A 24522-nucleotide genomic window follows, 5' to 3' on the forward strand; every position below is an offset into this window, starting at 1 on the left:
ATGGTAATCAACATATTATTAATGTTAGGAGTTTTCACTCACAAAAAGCATAGTCAGATTTAGCTCAATTATTCGCTCATTTTTAACGGTTAAATGTAACAACACTAACAAAAAGAGAAACTACCCTAAAAATCTCGTAATTTTGAAACAACCAAAAGAAAAAATTCAAAAAATGGCGGTGTTCAGGTACGAAAGGACCAAAAATGGGTCCATTCATTATTATTTTTTGTTTAATGTCCCTTGTGCTTCAAAGTTTCTGAAATCTATGACAGGAATTTAAACTTAATTACAATTTTAGGAAGGAAAGGGAAATTGCCTTTTCCTTTATTTCATTGTTTGTTCTTTGATTTTTTTTTATTTGCTTATATTTTTGTCGTCTTATGTGTTTTTTACATGTAATTCTGTATGTTATCTACACCAATGTAGAGTAGTTACAATTATTATTCGAACTAATTTGACCTTCTTGGGAACTAAGGCCGTATCCAGGAGCAAGGGAGAGGGGTCAGAGGGTTCAACCCTCCCTCCGATATTTCGTCCAACTCGTGAAAACGTAACAAAAATACATATAAACAAATTTTTTATGTGTGTTTTTTTTTTATTTGTAAGACCTCCCTGAACAAAAATCCTGGATACGGCCTAGCTGGGGACCCACAAAATTGACTAAACACTTCTATGTGACGAATTTATCATTGATTGGGTATTATAATGCAACATTTAGCTTTATATCAGTTTGAATGTCCTTTTATTCAAATCTGCTCTTTTCAAAAATATTAAACAACAAATTTTTCCAAAAAAAAGCAGTCATTACACTATTCTTGGCGAGATGTATTTCCTCGTTAAAAACTGCTATACTGTTAAAAAAAAATGACAGAACCACACATGTGAATTTGGTATAAGGGGAGTGGGGGGCAGCTTTATTTGACCTCTACATTCATGCCTCCCTCCCTAGAAGTTAAAAAATTATTTTGCATTTTCCCTAAAACACCCTTTTTTGTAGAATTTTCATTGAAAACATCTATAGAACCATAAAATTACCCCTATGTTTCGAAAAGTAAATTTAAACCCCCACCCCCACCCACCACTTCCTTTGATCTCATAAATTTACGCGCCTGAACAGAGGTCAAGAGCTCTTAAAGGAGGAGGAACTGGGCATTTACATTCCCCCGTAGAAAAAAAGCACAGAATATTGTGCAGCATTCGGTTAAAATTATTTTTCTGCAAACGATCACTTTGATATTTTTTAAGGGTATGTGCGGTCATTAATCATAATTTATCTATCATTTAATTAATTGTTAAATTTTTATTATTTTATCACCTAAAAATTTAGTTTGGCTATCTTATATCTCAACCCTCTTTGCTCAAAATTATAAAATAATGAATATAAACGGTTTTCAAAAAACAAGAGTCATAATACTCTCCTGTGGCAGACATAATATTTTCTTGTTTAAAACTTGTACCAAATAAAAAAAATTTGACAGCTCTTGGACCCTGGAAAGAGACTAAACTTGCCATTTACCTTCCCCCATATAAGAAGAAAAAACTAAAATTGTGTGCAGCGTTCAGCCAAAACTAACTTTCCGCAGCCAAAAACTCTTTTCAGCATCCTTACCTCCTTGGATATAATTTTCACAGGACTGGTATGCATGCAAAGGATCAAGTTCTCGGGGACTACCCCTGAAAGTATAACTTTTCTTGAGTTCCTGTCTAATTCTTATTTAAATCATCAAATAAAGTTTTGTGTTTTATTATTGTCCCCCTGGGTTTTTAATAGTTGCCCCTCCTTCAAAACTTCCGGGTACGTGCCTGATACAGGTGTCCATGGTAGGTCCCTAGACCATGTGCATAAACGACCTTCCTCAGTATCAAATAGTTTTCAAATGAGATTCTTAGCTAATCATCTAGTAATTACAATTTCTTCTAGAGAAAAAGGTATCTTGTATCCACTGAATACCGAATAGTATTGAGCGTACATTAATCATCTTTTCTTCTTTCAGTGACAATTTGAGATACGGCGTTGCTTTTTCTCGGCAATTCGTTGATGCTCCAGAGAGAACTTTAAAACAGCAAAAAGTCAAAGAAAAAGTATTTAAATACGCTAGAAACCTGATGAATTTGCATAATAATGAAGCAGGAAGAAGGGTAAGAATCCAAAACAAAAACTCATTTCGAAACAAGTCCTTATAAAAGCATGTATCTGTGTCTTGATTTGAGTCCTGGGTTGTCAGGGCTGGTGGTCTTTGAAAATATTGAGTTAACTGAAGTCTTCAAATACTTATACGCTCAATTGATAAAAAATCGGAAACTGATACGAAAATTTCCTAGTCACTGTTTGGGGCTGAGTTCTATTTTTAGGTTATAACTCTTTGAAAAATATTCCATTTATACATAATTTTAGCAAGCGGAGGTTTTTGTAAAAAAAAGGTACTGGCTAAGAAAGCGGTAAACACGCCATATATTATACAGGGAAGATGCTTAAGAAACTAGTCAAATGGTTTTTTATTTAATAGACAATTAGATTGGAAACCGTGGTTTGTCACTGCGTTTACAATATTTAAACTATTGTTATTTGGGGCTAAGGGGGGGGGCAAAGGGACCTAGGTTGGGTTTGGTTAGGTTACGTATTAAATATGTGCTATGCTTTACCCCCCCCCCTAGTGTGGAAATATATAGCCGAACTTTGTTTCTAAACTATTATATTTTCATCCTATTTTGTTTGATTTCAGTAGCATTAACGAAACTTCACTTATCGCATGTTTACCGCTTGCTTAACCAGTACCAAAAAATATATAAATAAAATATGTATTGTAATCACTAGAATAAAACTAATGTGAAAATATTCTTTTCATATTTTGGGGCTTATAAATATTTTTGGAATTAGAAGACTGAAAATTTCATGAAAGTCCTATTTACCTTTCATGAAAGTCCGATTTCATGAAAGGATTTTCATGAAAGTCCGATTTTTTTTTTCTTGTGGGAACAAGAGGAGGGACAATAAAGGAGGGACAGAGAACAAAAGGCCTCCCATTCCACTTTCTGGCTGAAGGGTCGAGAGACAGAAATCAGCATCGCCCGTAGGGACTGTAATCTCCAGTACCGAAACCTTTACCCATTTTTCACCTTTTTTACCTTCAAAATGACAAGTCAATTTCTTGGCTATTTTGGTTGGTACTGGACAGTTATCTGAATTATGCAAGGGTACGTTCTAACTCAAGTGTATATTGGCTGTAGCATCAAGACAGGAAGTAATTTTTTCCCTTTTACTAAGAATATTTACTTTAAAAATTGGAACTTCCTAAGTAGAACCTTCATTTACTAAAAAGTTATTTGGTTATATTTTACTACTAGATTCTGTTTATATTTTCCCCTCTTCTCCATGTTTTTCTTTTGTAAAATCTTAAATTTATTTTCTAGTTATAAAAGATAATGGAAATTCAATATGGCCTCACCTTAGACCTTAGTTCCTCCTGTACCCCCAAAGGCAACTAGGTCCAGAATGAGGCGCCAGTCACCCTTCGTATGTGCTGCAACCCAGGCGTTCTCCGACTCAGGTGGGACTATCGAGCTGATGTGCATTAAATTCCGTTAGTACGATGAAGCGCATTTTTCGGCCGTGCCCCTCGTCGGTCTCTTTCTACAAAGAAAGTACGCAGAGGTCTGCATATTCACGCTGATCTATAGCATGAATTGTTTACGTATGAGTCGCTTTAACGCATTCAATCAAATTGTTGTCTACTGCGCAATAGTGTTGACCTGCGTTAAAGAGCAATGCATATCAAGTGTTTAATTTTTTCTGAACCTATAAGAAAATAGATAACCATAAAGTCTGAGAGGATTCTTATTCTACTGTAAGTTCTGGGATCTAAAGCCTTTTTACAAGTGACATCAATTTGGGGCTCCATCCCCCAGATTCGTTGTCCACATTTTGAAAAATTACTTTTTGGGACGACAATCTCGCACACCTAGATATTGAAAAACATATTTCCCTCTCTAAATTTTATTGAATTGACAGCACTGCTTGTCAATTGACGAAGTTGGTCAGAAGTTAACCTTCTGATCAAAGATACTTAGATTTCTTAGGTTCAGATGGGTTTTAAACTTGTAAATTTCAAGTCAACTTCAACGATGTCTATTGACTTGAAAGTTACGAGTGAAGTTCACAACGTTCGTAACTTGAAAGTTTTTTTTTATTTTCACAAAAAAAAGACATAACCAAAACTGACGAAAAACGAATAATTAAATTATATTCCTAAACGAAGTTGCATTCATATTCAGCACTATAAGCATCAGTAGTGATCACCATGGAAAGAATGGGATCTACCTTACCCCACATGCATCATATGCCTTCCCAAGCTGATTTTTCGTCCTTGCTAATCCAAAGAAAAAATAATAATGAAATAAATACATAATTACAATAATGATGATAATGTAGCAAATTGGGATATTTGGATTTTCAGCAAATTATGTCCGACCAGAGTTGACGATTTAGATCGACGATGTAGAGTTGACGATTTAGATGACGATTTAGAGTTGACGATGCAGACTTGCGATAGTACTGCGGTAAAGCCTTGGGATAATTTGACATACTATGGTCCCCAAATTGGTAAGAACCTTGAAAAAATTAAACCCCGTATATCAGAAAGTTTGGAAATTGAAGTCCATCGTTCGTATGGTATGATTCGGAGTTCGAAAGAGCCCTTCTTGCAAGGATTTATAAAATGTAGCCCTGCCACCGATGCCGGGTGGCATTTACTGAAATCTTCTTGAATATGATCATCTTAGAATAAACCGCGTGTTTTCCGATATGCAGCGAGTCCCCTGTAGCCTTGTAACTTAAATCTTGTAAAAGAAAATATTGTCAAATTGTCACATGTGAAATTGAGAAAATATCACAAGCAGCGTAAATAAATTGGCCTGGACCAGCAATTTTTTTTATGACGTTAAATTGTTGTTATTGTTTCTGGAGCTTTGCTTTCTTATCTTTCTTTTTAATGCTTCACATGTCCTGTCTTTTATCCATAAGAAATCATAAATAAGTGCATATATACCTATATACAAACACACAATTACAATTATTTTTCTCTCAAGAGGTGTTGAAAAACTTGAAAGCGAGGGGAAAACCTCAGAAGAGGAAGAACTGAGTAAAAGCAAAGTACAAATGTTGTAACTAGCAGTGTTCATACGAAAAGTAGTAGAGAAGTAATACAATACTGCTTTGGGATAGTATCAACATTCATTATTTTTCTTATAACTTGGCTCGTAAACAACAAATTAAACGAAATATAAATTAGATTAACGTGAAAATACGTTATCACATAAATCGGTAATATTTTTAATGCTTTGCTAAAACACTTTCTGTAGGTTGCACAATCGTAGCATGACTAATACTGGCAAAAAGCCGCAAATATTTGAAAAAGCAAGGTAACTAATTAGAAAACTACGATCATTGTATCCAAGATAAATTGAAAATGGGAGTTACAAATTAAAAATGCTATCCATTCGCAATATCTCACAGACAGAATGTGATTTTGGCGGAATAAAAACAAACAATGTTTCTCCGTTGCGTTTGTTGCTGTATGGCAACACTATTTATGACGTTAAAGTAATAAAGTGATTATAACTGTTCTTAATGGATTTCACAGATATATCGTTATCCAAAGATTTCTTGACATTCGATAACGTTCTGACTCCTCAACTAAGATTATTGACAAAGAGCGGGATTCCAACAGGTCTATTCTGTTTCTAACCAATTTTGAAGTTATATTTTCGTGAGTGAGCCTCGTCGCAAAAAAAAAGACATTGTCATGCTTGCAGTCTGATGTTAAACATTGTTGTTGTCATCAGTTTCTTTGACGTTGTTGATATCATCAGTAATAGCATCGTTCTTTTCACTAATATCCATGTCTTCGTCGTCTAATTCCTGCAACAACATTGTACAAGCATTGATTCATTCCGTATAGGCTACATAGGAAGGGGGGGGGGCAATAATAAAGAGTTCATTGGACACTTTGAATAAGAAAAAAAGTAGGAATTTGGAAAAAAATTTCTTTCTTTTTTTGAGGGGGGGGGGTGGGGGCACCTGGGCCCTGGAATATTTTTAGAATATATTTTCTTAGAAATAAGTTTATTTTTAAGTGCACTTATAAAAAAAATCAGATTAAAAGAATAACGAGCTTTCCAAGCAAAATGGAACGAAGCGTTGAGCTATCTATGTATCTCTCCTTCGTCAGTACTTCTTCCATCATTGTGTTATGACGGTTTATCTCTCTTTCAAGTCATCCTTATGCGCGTTTTTCTCATAACGAGTTAAAACAATGGCAAGCTGTGTTTATGACGAGTTTGTACCGTCAAGAATAAATTACTCTATGACGAGTAATTTCGCAACAAATTATCCCCCAAACATGTACGTCCTTTACTGTATATCAAATAAAAAAAAACAAGTTTTTTCAACTGGAAGTAAGGAGCAACATTAAAACAAAACGAACATAAATTATTTCATATATGAAACGGGCTTTCCCCTCATCAACGACCCGGTCTTTACGCTAAAGTCTCTTATTACTTTATAAGGTAGAGTTATGACACAGAGGCAATCTTTAGCGTAAAGAGTGGGGCGTTGATGAGGGGACAATCTCTTTCATATACGGAATAATTCCTGTTCGTTTTAAGTTGTAATGTTGCTCCTTGCTTTCAGTTGAAAAAACTTGTTTTTTTTTCATTTAATTTCTGATCATTTTTAAATAATGCCAGGAAATCTGGCTACTCCTCCACTGAAAAATCCCTCCTCCCCAAGGATTTATTATCTAGACAATTCAATCCTGGTGAAAATTTACCCTGAACAATTACCCTTAACATCTTCATGCGTAAGATTGAGTAGGCAATGAGAGAACAAGACATAAGAAAAATTTTGTATAGGAATTGTGGCCAACTCCCCCATTGTAAAAATATCCCCTGAAAATCCCCCCCTGGAAACTTCACTTCCCATGAAAAATTACCCCCGTGAAAAATCCCACCAGTAGAAAATAGGCCCCCCCCCCGAAAAATCTATGCATTTTTTCCAAAAACAAATACTATACCTAAGCAATAGGCAAATTTGTGACCTAAAGACCTTTCCCCAGAGGCTGTGGGGGGTCCTGATATCTCCAAAGGCATATTCATTTGGCCTTTCGACTATGCCGAAGAAAATGGTTACCTTAAAATTTTGATCGGACGATTTTGAGAAAAAAAGAGGCGTGGGAGAGGGGGGCCTGGTTGCCCTCTAATTTTTGGTCACTTAAGAAGGGCACTATAATTTTCAATTTCCGTTCGAATGAGCTCTTTTACGATATCCTAGGACCACTGGGTCGATACGATCACCCTGGGGAAGAAAAACAAATAAACACGCATCTGTGATCTTTCTTCTGGCAAAAATACAAAATTTCACATTTTTTTAGATAGGCACTTGAAACCTCTACTGTAGGGTTCTCTTTTACGCTGAATCTGATGGTGTGATTTTCATAAAGATTTTATGACTTTTAGGGGGGATTTCCACCTTTTTTCAAAAATCAGGCAAATTTCCTCAGGCATTTAACCTTTCATAGGCAAGACTAAACTTAATGAAACTTACATGTTTGAAATCAGCATAAAACTTTAATTCTATTAATATACCTATTGGTATCAAAATTCCGTTTTTGAGAGTTCCGGTTACTATTGAGCTGGGTCGCTCCTTATTTACAGTTCGTTCACGAACTGTTTGATTTCTCTCCCTCCCACTGAGTCTTTCTACTTAGTTGGGTCATGGGTTCCTATGACAAGTTACATATGACACGTTATGTCACGCTTAAACAAGAAGCGTTGTATTAGCTCACATCGTTCGTTCTCGTTATATTCACCTTTTGCGATTGACAAAGAAACAAGCCAATCATGGAATATGTAAATCAAGAATATGCAGATTAAAGAGAAACAGAGAGTTTACTTCTGAAAAATGTAGTGACTCAAGAACTTTTTCGTTCTTGCACCAACTTAGAATTCCATACAAAACAGCCAGTCAGCGGTTGCGCTCATTTTACTGCCTCAAAATTTGACATAGGAACAAAGGGTAGAACAATGGGGGAAAAATACAGGGTTTTGTGACTTCCCTTTCTGGCACCGGTTTAAGGAATAAAAGAACTAAATTACAAAATATGTCGAAGAAATAACCTAAATGAAGTAAAGCTTTTAATTTAATTGATTAATTAATACATAAATTTATTTAATGAATTAGAAAAAGCTTTTTAACACCGAATTATAGAACATTAATCTCTCTTTTTTCTCCTTTATTCAACCTAATTTTAAACGAGCAATAATTGTGTATATGAATATTTGTTTATATATCTGGGATTTTTTTTTTACCAAAGCGGCAGCATAATTTTTTATGAAAATTGGCAAAATGCCATTCTCCAGTATGAAAAAAAAATCTATATAGTTCATAACTTTGAGAAAATTCGTTTATGCCCATAATTTTGGAAAATATTTTTCATTTGAATGACGTCACAAATACTTGTAATAGCTATAATGAAATTTTCTAAAGATTATTGTATGTGCTATATATATCAAAGAACACATTAACAATTGAAGATATTATAGAACGAGTTGTCAACATAAACATGCAAAAAGGTTTGCCGAATAAAACAACATATGACTTATGTTATTTCATGAAAGAGATTAAAATCGTGTCATTCTTTTCACCAAGAGAAGCTTGCTCCGGTGGTACCTCAGCCTACTTACTGCAGAATCCGAAACAACGAGAAAAACTTGCCTAGGCACTTGTGTGTTATAGCGACCCCACTCAAGAAGTGAAGTTAGGTTAATCCTGATGAAATGTACCAAAAAAAGATGAAAAAATTAATACTTTATTAACAAAATGAAATTTATTAACGAAATGAACTACGACAAAAAAATTAGGGGAAGCAGGCCACATTTATTAACAAAATGAAATTTATTAACGAAATGAACTACGACAAAAAATAAGGGGAAGCAGGCCACCGAGAACGTATTATATTACATACCTAACATAACCTAACCATAATACCAACTCTATATATTAAATATTTAATTCAAATATACCTACAACGTAGTTTTTCCTCTGAGCCTAAGCTAATTGTCTCCAAATAAAGACAGCTATACCAGTAATTTTCAAACTCAGATTAAGAACTTGAGTACATAATAGTACATAAGTACCACTGGTCTTTTCTTTTTGCTATTGAACAAATATTATAAATCTCAGTTGTAAATTTTAATCTTACTAGTAGTTTGATAATTATTCTTATTGCACATTTCAAATTTATGAATCGAACACTAAAATACAAACGAAAATCTAGGACTATTTCATATAAAGACTATTATTTGTAATCTAGCTAAAGGTCATGTCAAGGGCCAGGCAGAAAATACAGAAGAAATTTGGGATATAATCATTTGTGAGGACTGGAGAAAATATATTTTGCATCCTTCACTCAGACATAAGATTGTGAGCCCCTTTACCTCTTCCCTCCAAAGAATAGACATCCTGAAACTTTCATCTCGATTCGTAATCTGCTAGACAAACCGGGTACACTTTCCAAACAACCGATGAAGTTGGGTATGTTGTAACAAAACCGATTGACTATACCACGGCCCTCCAAAGGTAAAAGTACGTATCTACACTTTTCATTATTTCGATAAATCACGGCTCAAAGTTTGAGTACTTTTGAGAGCTTCAAATACGGTTTACGGTGAAACTGGACACTGGCTAATTCTGGAAATTAGTCAAATAGGTAAACAAATATGGGGATTTCATATTTTTAAGTAAAATTTTCTATTATTACTGCCCCGAAGCCTGAAACAGTAGATACGTACTTTTACCATTGGACCGTTACTCATATAAAGAGGCGCTCTCAAAAGGTAAAAGTGCGTATATGACATATACGTACTTTTACCTTTGACTCGAGACTCGAATTCGAATGAAGTCCCAAAGGTAAAAGTCTGTATAAAACATAAAACGCACTTTATTTACTCTGCCCAAAACCCCGTATCTATGACGTATACCGAAGGTAAAACCACGTATGAAGCATGTACAACAAGTCATTTTTTTATTCAAATAATTAGAAGTTAAAAAATAAAAAAAATAAAAAGAAATCACTGAAATACTGCAGGCAGCTAAGAAACACAGCCGTGCTTCAGCAAATCGACAGAAGCTGTTGATGAAGGCATAGTGCGCCAAAATGTACGGCGATTCTCATTCATAAAAGGTACAAATTTTTCTAAGATGGCCTTTTTCTTTTCTGGCTTTACCCCCCTTGCGCCAAGAATCGGATCTGGCAAAGGATACTTTGCCTCTTTGATTGTACTAACCAGCTTTTTTGGCACAAAACTTAGACTCTTTTCTTCACCCTCAGGGCTAGTTTTATAGAACAGTTCTGTTTTTCCCTTCTTAAAACAGACCTCACTGAACTCATCAATGGTCACGCCCAAGTTCTTCATGACGATGCCAGGAGCTTTTAAGCTTTTCCACTGGCAAAAGTCTTCTATGTCCATTTTCACGGCTTTCGTGAATTTTCTACTTTTTTCTATGGTGTCGCACAAATCCTCAAAGTCAAGAACATCCCTTTTTCGAATTCGAGACTCAATCGATCCGTGTATGGAGTCAGCCCCCATGTGCGTATGGCCTTTCACTAGATACTTGATACGAATCGTTTCAGGTCCTCCTTCACTGTTGACTATCAGTACAAATTCACTAAAAATTGTCCAATTTTTTTTCTGGGCACAGCAATTGTCAGTATAAAAAATGAAGTGCAAGATATCCCTATTCATCTTTAAGACCTTGTGGAAGGCACTACCTATATCAGGTGCATCACGTCCTTGTCGAGATTCGTTCCAAACAACGCAAAGGTTCTGGTTTTGTTGGGTGGCCTTAACGGGGGCAAACGTCTCATTAAAACACACGAGTCTTGATAGAAAAAAGGCCTCCTTTCTGCTGTGCATGATGGGAAGCAATAACACTTTTTGTAGGTCCACGGTGAACAACATGGTAGTTGAATCTTTTTCGTATTTCTGCTTATCTTCAGAAAATGCTTTTGAAACCTGTTCAACAAGATCTATGTGCTTTCTGTACAGTTCAGTCTCTTTCTCGGTTGCCTCACCATTTGTACCAGGAGTTCTCGCAGCCCCTACTTTCTCTTTTAATAGTGTGCAAATGTCACAGCTGTCACTTTGGGGCATGCACAATGATACTTTCATACCATTAAGAATCTTCCTATATGTCTCATCACAGATTTTATTTGCTGGATATTTTTCATTAAAGTCTTCTGCCATAAATTTGTAGCTCAAATCACGAGAAAGGTACCGAACATTTGGAGCGTGAGCTCGACGATAGTGTGGAATTGCTGGCTGAAAGCTTTCAATGTGCTGCATCACAAGGCTTCGATCAACTTTGTTTGGTGGCCCTGCCACTTTATGGCCCCTTCCGTCCTTGAGCTCATTCCCAAGAGCATCCCTTTCAATTTTTGACTTGATTGTAAAAATCACTCTGTCATTCTTGCCTAATCCTAGACAACCAAGGAATGTAGACTTGCAAACTGGCAAGTTTTCAACTTTTGGGGTAAGTGTGGGGTCGTCATTCGAATTTCTGGGAAGGCTGTACCTAACTGTAGTTTTTTTCTACACGCAGCTTCTGGGGCAATAGTCCTTCTTTTAACTGGTAGGAATGTCAGCAAAGAAGCGAGCCACATTTGTCTTGATTTATATTCTTTGCTCCAACATGTGTCATAAATTTTCCTGAATTCTACACTGGAAAACTTCAAACATGAGTTTGTACATTTGTTAGATTTACAGCCAGGTTCGTCAGGAAATGGATACTTCTTAACATCTCTTTCAAATTTATCTTTTTCTGAGCGAACTCGTTTTGGAGTAAGGTCAACAATAGACCTTCCTTCTCCTCCACCATTTTCTTCACGTCTATTTTCTCTATCTTGTCCCACAGACCTTGCTGCTACAGCGTCAATTACACACATGACATGGTCTGAGGAATCAGGTTCACAAACAGCATTGTTGCTTTCATTAGATGGTTGATTGTCCAAATTTAGCTGGTCATCTTGGGTCTCATAAGCTGCTGCATCCGAAGCCGAATCTTCCAAGGGCAGGAAAGGATCGGTAGGAAAATGGATCAGATTGTACTCTGGATGATCTGATGTAAGATCATTACTGACCGAAAGAGGAACTAAATCTGTAAAGAGCTTTCTCCTCTTCTTCAAAGTTGTCTGCCTTTCATCATCAGAAGACCCAAATGTCCCTTCAACGTCCTCCCAGTCAATATCAGACTCATCACTATCACCTCTACTTAAATCTTCTTTTTCGAATTCTTCATCAGCAAAGTGTTTTAACTGTGCCTTAGTTTTAGCTTCTCCATCAGTGGTGTCCCTTGATCGAGAATGTCCAGAAAAATTGGGTGATATGTCTGTTGTTTGATTTATCTGGATGATTTCTGGGGGGGAACAGGAACTAGCTCCTCGTTGCTCTTCACTGGAAGATGGCAAGTCGGTATTTGAAGTTGATGCCTCATTTGTACTTGCTTGACATGCCAATGTCCTGAAAAATTGGAATTCTAAGAACTTGTTATCAACCTTGATTATCTCAGATGAAAGAGGGGTTCTAGGGCTATTTTGATACATTTTTTTTTGTTTCTAAGGTAAGCAATATTTAGAGGCCCTCAATTTTTTCTCAATGTTGTAATAGTTGACCAAACTAATCCCTGATTATCTCAGATGACAGAGAAGGTTCTAGGGGTTATTTTGATGCATCCCTTGTTTTTTATTTTATTTCAAAGGTAAGTCATGTTTGTAGGCAATACTAAAAAAATGGCTTTAGGTGGTTGGTTGGTAATTTGGTATGACGCTGCTCTCCTGTACTAATTCGACAGCTACATAGCTAGCTGTGTACACTGGTTGTAGCGGGTCTGTTGTACCTACCTGGTAGTACAGATGGGGTTTTACCAGAGGGTTTAGGCCTACTTGGAGAAAAGGTTCCAAAATAGCATGAAGCAAAATTTTCTTACCTTAAATCTCTTTCCTTTTGTATAACCAACGCTCTCTGTAAATTTAGAAAGCCTCTTGACATTCTATGCCAGTACTCTTTAATAGCTCAGAGTTGCTGGTTGTTCAGCTCTGCTCTGGTAAACAAACAATGATGATTGTGCTGAATCATGACATATACGTACTTTGACCTTTGGTTTCCTTTCTCATTTTAATGTGCCGGCCAAAGGCAAAAGTACGTACCAAGGGTGAAAGTACGTATCTACACAGATACGTACTTTTACCTTTGGATGCGCCCAGAAATTTTTCAGATACGTACTTTATCCATATGCTATTTCCGTTAATATTTGGACTAGAGCCTTCTTACATATACCATTCGATTCAGCACATTTTTTTTAGTATGGTGGTGGCATTAAGTCGAGAAGTGAAAAATTGTGCATATACGTACTTTTACCTTTGGAGGGCCGACAATATCTGAAAGAGAATAACTCACTCGTCTCCACTCTCCAGACATAGAAATGTGCACTACCGTGTGAGAATCGTCAACCCACTGGCGGTTCAGGTCGCGTTATTGCCTCTTCGGATGTACTTCACATACCTGTTAGGAACATCATGAAATTTTTTTCGAATTAGTGACTTGCTCAGAGTTTAGGAAACTTACCAATTATGCGAGATAAGCTATTATCACCCAGGCCTGTTTTAAAAAATTAATGTTAGATCAAGAATCGAAAATAAAAACTCAGATTATAAATGAAAAAGGTACAAACTATGTCCTGAAAAATAAATAAATGAATTTTTACGTAACGAATTATCTTATAGTTTCAAATTTAAATTTGTTGATTGCTGAATATCATATTGTATTTTGATCTTTATGTCTATATTAAACCAAAATCTAAATTTTTTCATTTCCTGTTTAATCCTCAGCACACCAAGCAGTAGTATAAGTGTTTTGTAGATGTGTTAAGCTTTGCCTTTCTAACCATGCTACTTGCATCTTTAACAATATTAAATAAAAAAAACAAGTTTTTTAAACTGAAAGTAAGGAGCGACATTAAAACTTCAAACGAACAAAAATTATTCCGTATATGAAAGGGGCTGTCCTCTCCTCAACGTTTCGCTCTTTATGATAAAGTTTTTTATTGTTTTAAAAAATAAAGTTGTGAGACAGAGTCAAAATTTAGCGTAAAGCGCGAGGCGTTGAGGAGGGGACAGTCCCTTTCATATACAGAATACTTTCTGTTCGTTTTAAATTTTAATGTCGCTCCTTACTTTTAGTTAAAAAAAACTTGTTTTTTTTTATTTAATTTTTGAACGTTTTTGAATAAATGCAGGTTTTTATCTTGGCTCACCGTAAATGAATAATTAAAACAAAATTTTCACATTAATTTACTTTTATTTAGTTAAATGGCTTTCTCGAAACTTCTTTAATTTTATTTACGAACGTTTTTATTAGTAATAAATATACGTAACTTACGAATTAACTTACGTAACGAACTTCTATATTCATATATTTTTAATACGTTTATTAGGGGGTTCGCCCCCTAGTCAATACCTTGCTCTTTAAGCAAAAGTTCGCATTTTGTTCCAATTCTTTAAAAATGATCGCTTAATCACAAAGGCCGTTAATTAGAATAAATAGCTCTTATGAAAGTACTAAAAAATCTTTGGCTTAAAGAGCGAGGTATTGACTACGGGGTGAACCCAATTATATATGTAATATTTTCTGTTCGTTTAAAGTTTCGATTTTGCTGCTGTTGCAGTTGAAATACTTGTTTTTTTATATTAAATTTCTGATCTTTTTTTAAATAATGCTGGGAAATCCGGCGTCCCCTTCATAGCAATGTCTCTTCCCCCATGAAAACTTCGTTCATGGAAAGATTCTCCCACATAACTCCCGACCCACCCACCCCCCCCCACTACCAGGAAAAATCTCCCCTGAAAACGTCTGTATACTTCCAAATAACCAATACTATATGTTAAAACTGGGTAAAGTTCATAACTTTCAGCCCTCCCCCCGGGCACTTTGGGGGATTAAGTCATCCTACAAGACATACTTATAATATTTTCGAACATGCTGAACAAAATGGCTATCTCAAAATCTTGATCAGGTGACTTTGGGAAAAAATGAGCGTGGGAGGGAGACTAGTTGCCCTCCATTTTTTCTTGTCACTTAAAAAGGGCACTAGAACTTTCAATTTCCATTCCATTGATCCCTCCTACGATATTTTAGGATCACTAGGTCGATATGATCACCCCTGAGAAAAAAAAAACAAACAAACAAACAAATAAACCCGCACCCGTGATCTTTCTTCTGGCAAAAAATGCGAAATTCCACATTTTTGTAGAGAGAAGCTCGAAACCTCTACAGTAGGGTTTTCTGATACGCGGAATATGATGGTGTGATTTTCATTAAGGTTCTATAACTTTTAGGGGGTCTTTCTCGCTTTTTTCGAAAATCAGCCAAATTTTCTCAGGCGCCTAACTTTTGATGGGTAGAATTAAACTTATATATTTGAAATGAGCATTAAAATCTGATTCTTTTGATGTATCTATTTGTATCAAAATACCGTTTTCTAGAGTTTCGGTTACCATTGAGCCGGCTCGCTCCTTTTTACAGTTCGTTACCACGAACTGTTTGATATTCGGATCTGCGTTATGTTTACGTCCGTGATTACTGTTGGGTGCATTACGCATGAGCAGGGTTTTGGGCCCTTACCACCCTCAAACCTTTAAATTTTACGACTCTCCTGTAATATCTTGTATCTTCTGTACAAAACCACTACTTTTGTGTTATTTTTTCGTTTCACATGAAATACATATCTTTTTCTGTATTTTTTTTTCAAATTTTTACGGATCCCCCCCCCTTCTAAAAAAGCCTATATATTTGTCTGCGTTTGTTCTTGCTAGGTACAAGGCCTTCAGACCCATGCCCCCGTTTCAGGTCTTGGAACTTTAGGATTGTTCAAATATTTTCATTGGTTTTCCAGAAAACGCTCAATTTGGAAAATTTGAAAAAACTGAAAATTTGAAAAATTTGAAAAAACGCTCTGTTTTGAAATTTGTGAGCATACCCCTCTCCCTTCTTGAAATAAATCATGCATATGTGTCCGTCATGATTCTGCCACCGTAAATCTGATAAATCTGGCGTAAGCGAAATAATCAGATTCGTAACCCCTTAGACCACATACTAGGGTCCCAGCCATAGAGGTCTCAGTATTTAAATGATTATCTGATCAGAGATATGTCAAATAAGTATTTTTTGTGTTGTGTCACCATAAAAGTTCCGTAACCACCATTCTGTGTTGTTGATTAATTTCTTTGCTAAGGAAAGTCGGCCTGTTTGAGCAGTAACTTGATACCAACTGAAAAATCCTAAAATTCTTTCCATGTAAATTGAGAGAGCAGAGAAAATAAAAACCTTTGTTATTATTCATTAGTTCTGTCTAGCGTAGACATGAAGGACGAGGTTTAAAGTCCAAAAATTTAAAGATAGATGGTGTAACTAGGAAAACTATTTCGCCTTCTCTCGTTATCTAGAGGAACGCCAATGTCACGAGGAAAAACAAAACAAGTTAGGCCTTCGATACCAAGACTCAGTAAAGTGCTGCAGTAACTGTGGCCCGTACATTACAATTACGGAGCAACAACTCCGTTTTCGGGGTGACAATTTCCATCTCTGATTCAAGTTTGTCGCTTAACAGGGAATTAGACAGCCCTAAGGACAACTATTATGTGCACGCGGATCTTCGTTCCCGTATAATTTTAGTTTTTACTACTTATCTAAGGACCAAGAGATTTTCATGTGCCAATAGACGAAACACCTTGCAAGTAGAATGATAACAAGGACTCTCAAACCCCCCTCCAAGGATTTTGGATTTGTTGCAGGTCTTAAAAGGGCACAGCTATGATTCTAGCTCTTACTTCATACCCATTCTGATGAAGACCCATATCCCCTTTCTCAATGCATGCTAATAAATAAATTCAGGGACCCCTGTCTTTTGGTTCTGTGAGCCCAAAGACCCTAGAAGGACCTGGCGACAAAAATTTTGGGGCCCACTGCCTGTGTGAAAGACAATTCAGACCCAGCCCTTGGAAAAGTGCTGGAATATGGAAATTATTGCTTTGCATCTTTTTCTTATTCTAATTATTGTTCTGGTCATCATTCTGATTGCAAAAATGTATCTCCTCCCTCCTTCCCCAATTTTCCACTGAGGTAGGATTGATCAGGACTGGAAATGTTATAAGGGGGATACGAACTCTCGTTTTCCGCCAAATTTGATTGAGATCTAATACCTCTTTGTTGCAGATACTATGAGGACAAGAATCTAGAAATGCCTTAGCTTCGTAGAGGCTGGATATGGTACACACACAACAACGCAAAAGATAGAACGCTTAGGGTTACTTCCTATCAAGTTTGGCAGTATTGGCAATGACAAGAATTCTAGGGGCCCTCCTCTCTTACAGACATCAGATTGGGTCTGGACTTCAAAATGGCTTATTCTTACTTCTGAACAAGCTTTGTTGAGATCAAATAACCCTTTCTGCTACATTTCCCGATGACAAGAAAAAAAAAAAAATCAACCATCTCCTTTTTCTTCGCCGCAAAGATATGTTCAGGCTCAGACAAAGGTGGTTTTAGGAAGAACAAAGGGGGCACTTGCCCCGGGTGCAGAGATTTTAGGGGCAAAAAGTTGAATAAATAATGTATTGGTTATAATCATTTTTTAATTTTTTAAATTTTATTTTTATCAAAATAAAATAGAGAGCACAGTTAGCAGTAAATATAAGCAAATTGAATCCGAAGTTTTCATTGTTCCCATATCTACATCAGTGTTCCTCGAAAATAAAAGCAAGTATATCGAATTTAAGTTTTTAATGTTTTTGCGATATTTTGTATTTGAATTTTGTTAATAATAAAAATTTACTAACAAAATTTCAATTTATTAACAAGATTTCTTAACTCCTTTTGCTATATGCCTTGATGACAAGAATTTAGCGAGCCAAGATCCTTAAGAGGTGTAACCAGAACTACGTCTTCCACCAGTTTTTGTTGAGATTGGACAACAGCTTCTGTTAGGTGTCCTGTTCATAAAATTCAGAACGTCTCCCTCTTTTTTTTGGCATCAAGGTGATACGGATGTGTTTCGAAACCAAAAAGGCATAACTGGCACACTAGTTCATGCTTCCAATCAAATTTGGTCGAGATCCAACAGTTTCTTCCGGTAGATGCCCCGAAAAGCAATTTAGTAGTCCTTTCCTCCTTGTAGAGTTCAGAATGTGTATGAAAACTCTAAAGACACAACGTGGATTCAAGTTTTTACTCGCCACCTACTTTGGTTGATATCTGACAACCCCTTCTTGTAGATGTGCAAATGACAAGATTTCAGATCCTCTCCACCCCTCTCATACACCTATGAGTTATCTTTCTACTGGAATTGTTAGAGTTTGCTTCTTGACCCGAGCTTTAAATAACATTTTTAGAAAATTTGGTTGTAATCAAGCTTTTCTTCAAAAAAAAAAGAAAATCGGGAATTTCTGGATTCAACTTTCCAGCATCATTTTCTAGAAATCTGGGAAAAATACATTAAATTTCTATTTTAGGTCTGGAAAAAATTATTGTTTGTTACAAGCCTGACATTCCGAGCTTCCTAAGATGTATAATTTTGGAGCTAAGACAGTTTCATTTTGTCTCTTGTTTATGCTATTTAGCTAACAAAAATTATTTCCATTTTGTATGGAGAAGTACTGTAAATTAGGGAAACTTCAGACAAATTCAGGTTATCCATATTAAGATCCAAGTATCCAAATAAGTTTCGAACTTACATTGCTTACCTCTCATACCACAGATTGCTGGTAAAAAAAAAACACCAGCTGGGCTTCTCAGCAGCACAATCACTAAAGTAGATACCTTTCACTCAAGTACTAATCACTTAAATTAAACCACTAAACTCAAATCCCTAAAATTACTAAATCGAGTCTTCAATCGTTCTTTATCATAAAGCCAGGCAACTCTGTGATCGAATTCTGTTGGGTAACTCTGTTTTTTTTTTCCACCAGTCGTTATTAAAAGATAGCTAACTGGAGTTGAACAAGTCAGTGATACTTTAAAATTAGGGTCAATGTGTAAAAAGAGCATAGTTTTACCCCTAAAGTGTCGTGTTTTCCCCCAGTTTTTGCTTTTGTGCGTATTTTAGTCCTAAGTGGGAAATACCTGTCACCCCTTCTTTCTCTATTTCAGAGGATAACATGTCATTTCTACGAAGCATGGAAGCAAAAATAATGATCTTCAATAAAGGGCTTCAAAATAAAATCACATCTAACAGTTTTTTATGCAATTGGTCTTATCCATATTTGTTCTTTTAGGGAACAGAACTCCCTATTTTTCTAAATAGACAAAAGGGAAAAGGGATCTTGCTGTATTTATTATCGCTTTTGAAATAAAAGAAACTCTTTACTCCTCTTTTTTCTACTTAGAGAATTGCTCGTTAATCTCAAAGAACAAAGAAAGAGAGAAATGAAAGGTACTCCAATTTCTCTGGGACTAATCATTGGAAAGCTTTCTTTTTTATTTGAGGGTCAAGTAGCATAATAAGGGTAAATGAAAGGTTAAAAGGATCAATGCTCTCTCATATATAAAATGAAGAGTTCCAGACATCTCCAGAAACTTTTACACTGGACCATTAATGAATCAACGTTACAACTCACCAGCTTGAATATTTATTTATTTTCTTATCTTTTTTTTATTTTCTTTTTGTTTTTTATTTTTTGATCAGATTGTTTGTCATAAACACAATTTATAGAATTATCCAGTATGATCATTCCCTATCTCACCCATTATAAAAACCCGGACCGAGGTGCAAGTGCTCCGAAGAACGTAGAAACATAAGCGGCATTAGATCTTTTCACGGGTAGACAAGTCAGATTTCTCTTGGACGCAAAACAATCGGAAATAAGTGGAATACCCGCTATTACGAATAATGCATTTGGTAACTATTTCTCAATGATTGACGCAAACACACTGATACATAACTGCACAAACAAGTGGGAGGAGCTTTTTGTTCGCGGCGAGACTGAAGACCAGAAATGATCTGCGATAAACTTACTGGATAATTCTATAAACTGTGGTCATAAATGTCAGAATTTGCCAAAAATCTGAAAACTGTCAAAATTGTTGGTTGGGCAAAGAGACTGCAGGTCAAGAGGCTTAAAAAAAGAGAAACATGCTGTCGTGAATGTAATTTTGGGAGTACCAAAGAAAAATACCTTACGCAAACTCCCAGAAGAAAATTCCGAATCCTTCAACTTGATCCCAAAACCATGAGAACGCAGGATATACTTACTAAACTACGTGTAAACTTCGTCAACTTAAAAATTTTTTTCTAACTACATGTAGTCGATTTGATGAGAAATACACGGTTGACTTCAGGCTTCCGGAACAAAATAAGAGATTAGACAGGGTATACTTCCTTATGATTGTTGGAAACATATAGACGCTTCAGGCTAGATTTTTGCCTCTTTGGAGACGTTAACTATGCGTTGCATAAAATCACATGACTATGCTCAAATTTATGATTTGCTGAAAGCTACTGACATTATCAATTATATGAAATAAAATTGTACTTAAAGAAGAAATATATTTTTTCTTAAGTATCATAGGCAGCGCAGTCGCGCTGCCTCAGTAAAGAACGACGTTGGCACAATATATTATTTGTTATTTTTTTTCTTTAGACCAGGACACTTCGTATCGAAGGAGTTGTTCTAGAAACTTCGAAAAGGGCTTATTCGATTGGAAATTGGAGTGGCTAGTGCCCTTTATAATAGTCGAAAGTGATTTGAAGGCAATTAACACCCCTTCAAACGCTCACCATTTCCCCAAAAACATTCAATCAAAATTTTGAGATAGCAATTTTGTTCAGCGTAGTTGATTACCAGATAGAAATGAAGTTTTTGAGGTCACTCCCCCACAGCCATCAAGGCAAGGGTTGTAAGTTATGCCCTGGGGGTGTATAAGGTTTCTATAGAAAGAAATGTCGTAGAAACTTCAAAAAAGGCTAATTCGATTGGAAATTCAAAGGGCTAGTACCCTTTTTAATAGTCGAAAGTGATTGGAGGGTAGCTAACCCCCCTCTCACGCCCACTTTTTCCCCAAATACATCCAATCAAAATTTTGAGTTAGCCATTTTGTTCAACGTAGTTGAAAGTCCTGGAAAATAGGTCTTTGAGGACGACAACCCCCCCCCCCACAACCCTCAGAATAAGGTTTGTAAGTTATGCCCTGGGGTCATATAAGGTTTTTATTGATAACTTTGTCGTAGAAACTTCAAAAGGGCTCATTCCATTGGAAATTGAAAGGGCTAGTGCCTTTTTAAATAGTTGAAAGTGATTGGAGAGCAACTAACGCCCCTCTCGTGCCCACCATTTCCCCAAACACATCCAATCAAAATTTTGAGACAGCCGTTTAGTTCAACTGAGTTGAAATTTCTGGAAATTAGATCCTTTAGGAAGAAAACCCCTTCAAAGCCCTCAGGGCAAGGGAAGTAATTTATAATCTGGAAGCATATATGGTGTTTATAAAGATCTCTGTCGAAGAAACTTAAAAAGGGATCACTCAATTAAAAAATGAAAGGACTAGTGCCCTTTTTAATAGTCAAAAGTGATTGAAAGGCTTGACATTTTTATAGTAAAGATCGATGTGGGTACAATGTATTATTATTATTATTTTTTTTTTTTTTAGACCATGGCACTTCGTATCGAAGGAGTTGTCGCAGGAAGTTCAAAAAGGGCTCATTTCATTGAAAATAGAAAGGGCTAATGCCCTTTTCAATAGTCTAAAGTGATTGGAAGGTAATCCCCCTCCCACGCCCACCCTTCCATTTGCCCATTATGCTTAAAACGAAATTTTGCCTTAAGATTAAATCAAATTGCACTGTTTTAATGCTAATTTCCAATAAGACATCTCAGCTGCATCCCAAGAACGACTGAAGGTATTATGTTCAAACTTTCGGGGCTACTTCTGCTCTTAATATTTAACCAAATCAAAATAGCGTAAGTGTATCCAAACTATCAAAGAAAGTAAACATATTTTTTTGCGAATGTTATCAAGTTTTTCATTTCAGGCCAGCTAGAGGAGGTATGAAACTAAATTAAACACTACTATTTGTGTCCAGATTTTTGAAAGGGTGTATGTTGTTAAAAATTGCTGAAAATGTTTCTCCAGCATGCATATCAATTTTACTTTTTTTTTGACTAAATGGCTTTTGTTCCAATTCTTTAAGAATAGCCCCTTAATCACAAGGGCCGTGAATTAGAATAAATAACTCTGATGAAAGTAAAAAAAGCTTTAGCATAAAAAGCGAGGTAATGACTAGGGGTGAACCCAATTTTATACGTAATGATTTTTGTTCGCTTTAAGTTTTGATGTTGCTCCTTACTTTCAGTTGAAAAACTTGTTTTTTTTATTTAATTTCTGATCGTTTTTTTAAATAATGCTGGGAAATCCGGCACCCCCTTCATAGCAATGTTTCCTCCTTCATGAGAACTTCCTTCACGGAAAGATCCTCCCACGTAACCCCCAACACCCCCTCCCCAACTACCAGAAAAAAATCCTCCCCGAAAACTTCTGTATACTTCCCAATTACTAATACTATAGGTAAACTTCGGGCAAAGTTCATAATTTGCACACCTTTCCCCAGGGACTGTGGGGAATTAAGTCATTTTCAAAGACATAGTTATTGTATTTTTCGACCATGCTGAACAAAATGGCTATCTCAAAATTTTTATCGGGTTACTTTGGGAAAAAAGTGAGCGTGGGAGGGGGCCTAATTCCCCTCCATTTTTGGTCACTTGAAAAGAGCACTAGAACTTTTAATTTCCATTCGAATGAGCCCTCCCGTGATATTCTAGGACCACTGGGTCGATACTATCACCCCTAGGAAAAAAAAAAAAAAAAAAAAAAAAACATGCAACCGTGATCTTTCTTCGGGCAAAAAATACAAAATTCCACATTTTTGCAGATAGGAGCTTGAAACTTCAATAGTAGGGTTCTCTGATACGCTTAATCTGATGGTGTGGTTTTCATTAAAGTTCTATGACTTTTAGTAACTTTTTATGGGCAAGGCTAAACTTGATGAAACTTATATATTTAAAATCAGCATAAAAATTAATTCTTTTGATGTACCTATTGGTCTCAAAATTCCGTTTTTCAGCATAAAAATTAATTCTTTTGATGTACCTATTGGTCTCAAAATTCCGTTTTTCAGAGTTTCGATTACTAAAGGGCCGGGTTGCTCTTTATAAATAGGCGCTATAACATAGGCTCTATAACTGACTAGTACCCCATAAAAATTTGGAAAATCTATTGAACCCCTTAATACGACATACACTCAAACACCCAGCCCCTTGATTGCTCTTTAGGAACATCTTCTCTCCTCTTCTGCGTAGAGGCCTATAAAAGAAAAAGAGAGAAAATAATACAGCTTCGGACTTTACAGTTCCTACCTACACTGTTGATCTCTATTTCATGGTCATTCAGACAGGAAGAGCAATGGGGGGCTGGGGGCCAGCCGTCCTGTGCTTTCGCACACCCTTCCTGTTTCCCTTCCCCAGGTTTCTCCAGGCACCCATTTAGAGTTGGGTAGACTCTGACTGAGCTTACTGAGTCACGCCACTGACCCCTGTTCAATGTTCAAAACCAGTCGCACCAGGAATCCAACTTCCCGTCCTCACGGATAAAGATTTCAGGTCAAGCGTCCTACCCACAGGCACATACAGAAGTACAAAAAAAGATTCTGTAATCACAGTCGCATCGATTAAAATACAGATTTCTCATTCCATACTTGATTTCATTTAATTTAAAAAAATCATTCTCCAAGACTCCATTAACAGTGCTTTATTATTATTGCTTTTTATACGATCTTTGTTAGCGACACATATTGCTGAAATCCATAGCAACAAATTCATTTCCGTTTTTCTCCCCAGGCAATTTCGAATCTTATGAGAATGCAATGCCGATGCCACGGTGTTTCTGGGTCTTGTGAGATGAAGACATGTTGGAGGACTCTACCACCTTTCAATGAAGTTGGAAGCATTCTAAAGCAGAGATATGAGCACGCAGTCCAGGTACAAATTCTTATTTTAAAAATCTCAAAAGCTCTTAGTTATTCGAAAGCTTTCATGGGCCGTCACCGTCATGCCATAGTCACCGCAATAGTGCTAATAAGTAGTGAGTGATGTCTTCTTTTTTTTTTGTCCTTTGTCCTTTCGCTCCATTCTATCTTTGAAAAAAGACCAATTCCTTAGTTTATTATATTATTGGAAATTCAGATAGTTTGCCAAATAGTAGAACACAAACTATCGTTAAAGTTAATTAAATATAATCCGGAAAAAGATAAATTTATATTTGGAGTTACACAAACTGACTGCATGCTCTACTTTAACTACGTATTTACGTAATCAATTAATTTTAGGTAAATTAAGTAATTATAAATTCCCGTAAATTCCGTAGATG

General features: G+C 36.1%; 1 protein-coding gene across 1 annotated transcript in view; it reads left to right on the top strand.

Moving 5' to 3' along the window:
• LOC148944715 (protein Wnt-4-like) overlaps window positions 1–24522 on the top strand; it is a 245132-nt gene that overhangs the window by 160600 nt on the left and 60010 nt on the right. Inside the window, 2 exon segments of the mRNA XM_089100463.1 lie at window positions 1995–2139; window positions 23994–24134. Of these exon segments, the coding sequence (XP_088956589.1) occupies window positions 1995–2139; window positions 23994–24134 (286 nt within the window).

The sequence above is a fragment of the Artemia sp. Qi Xiang Cuo genome, chromosome 14 (assembly GCF_049724085.1).
Source record: "Artemia sp. Qi Xiang Cuo chromosome 14, ASM4972408v1, whole genome shotgun sequence".
Classification (NCBI taxonomy): domain Eukaryota; kingdom Metazoa; phylum Arthropoda; class Branchiopoda; order Anostraca; family Artemiidae; genus Artemia; species Artemia sp. Qi Xiang Cuo.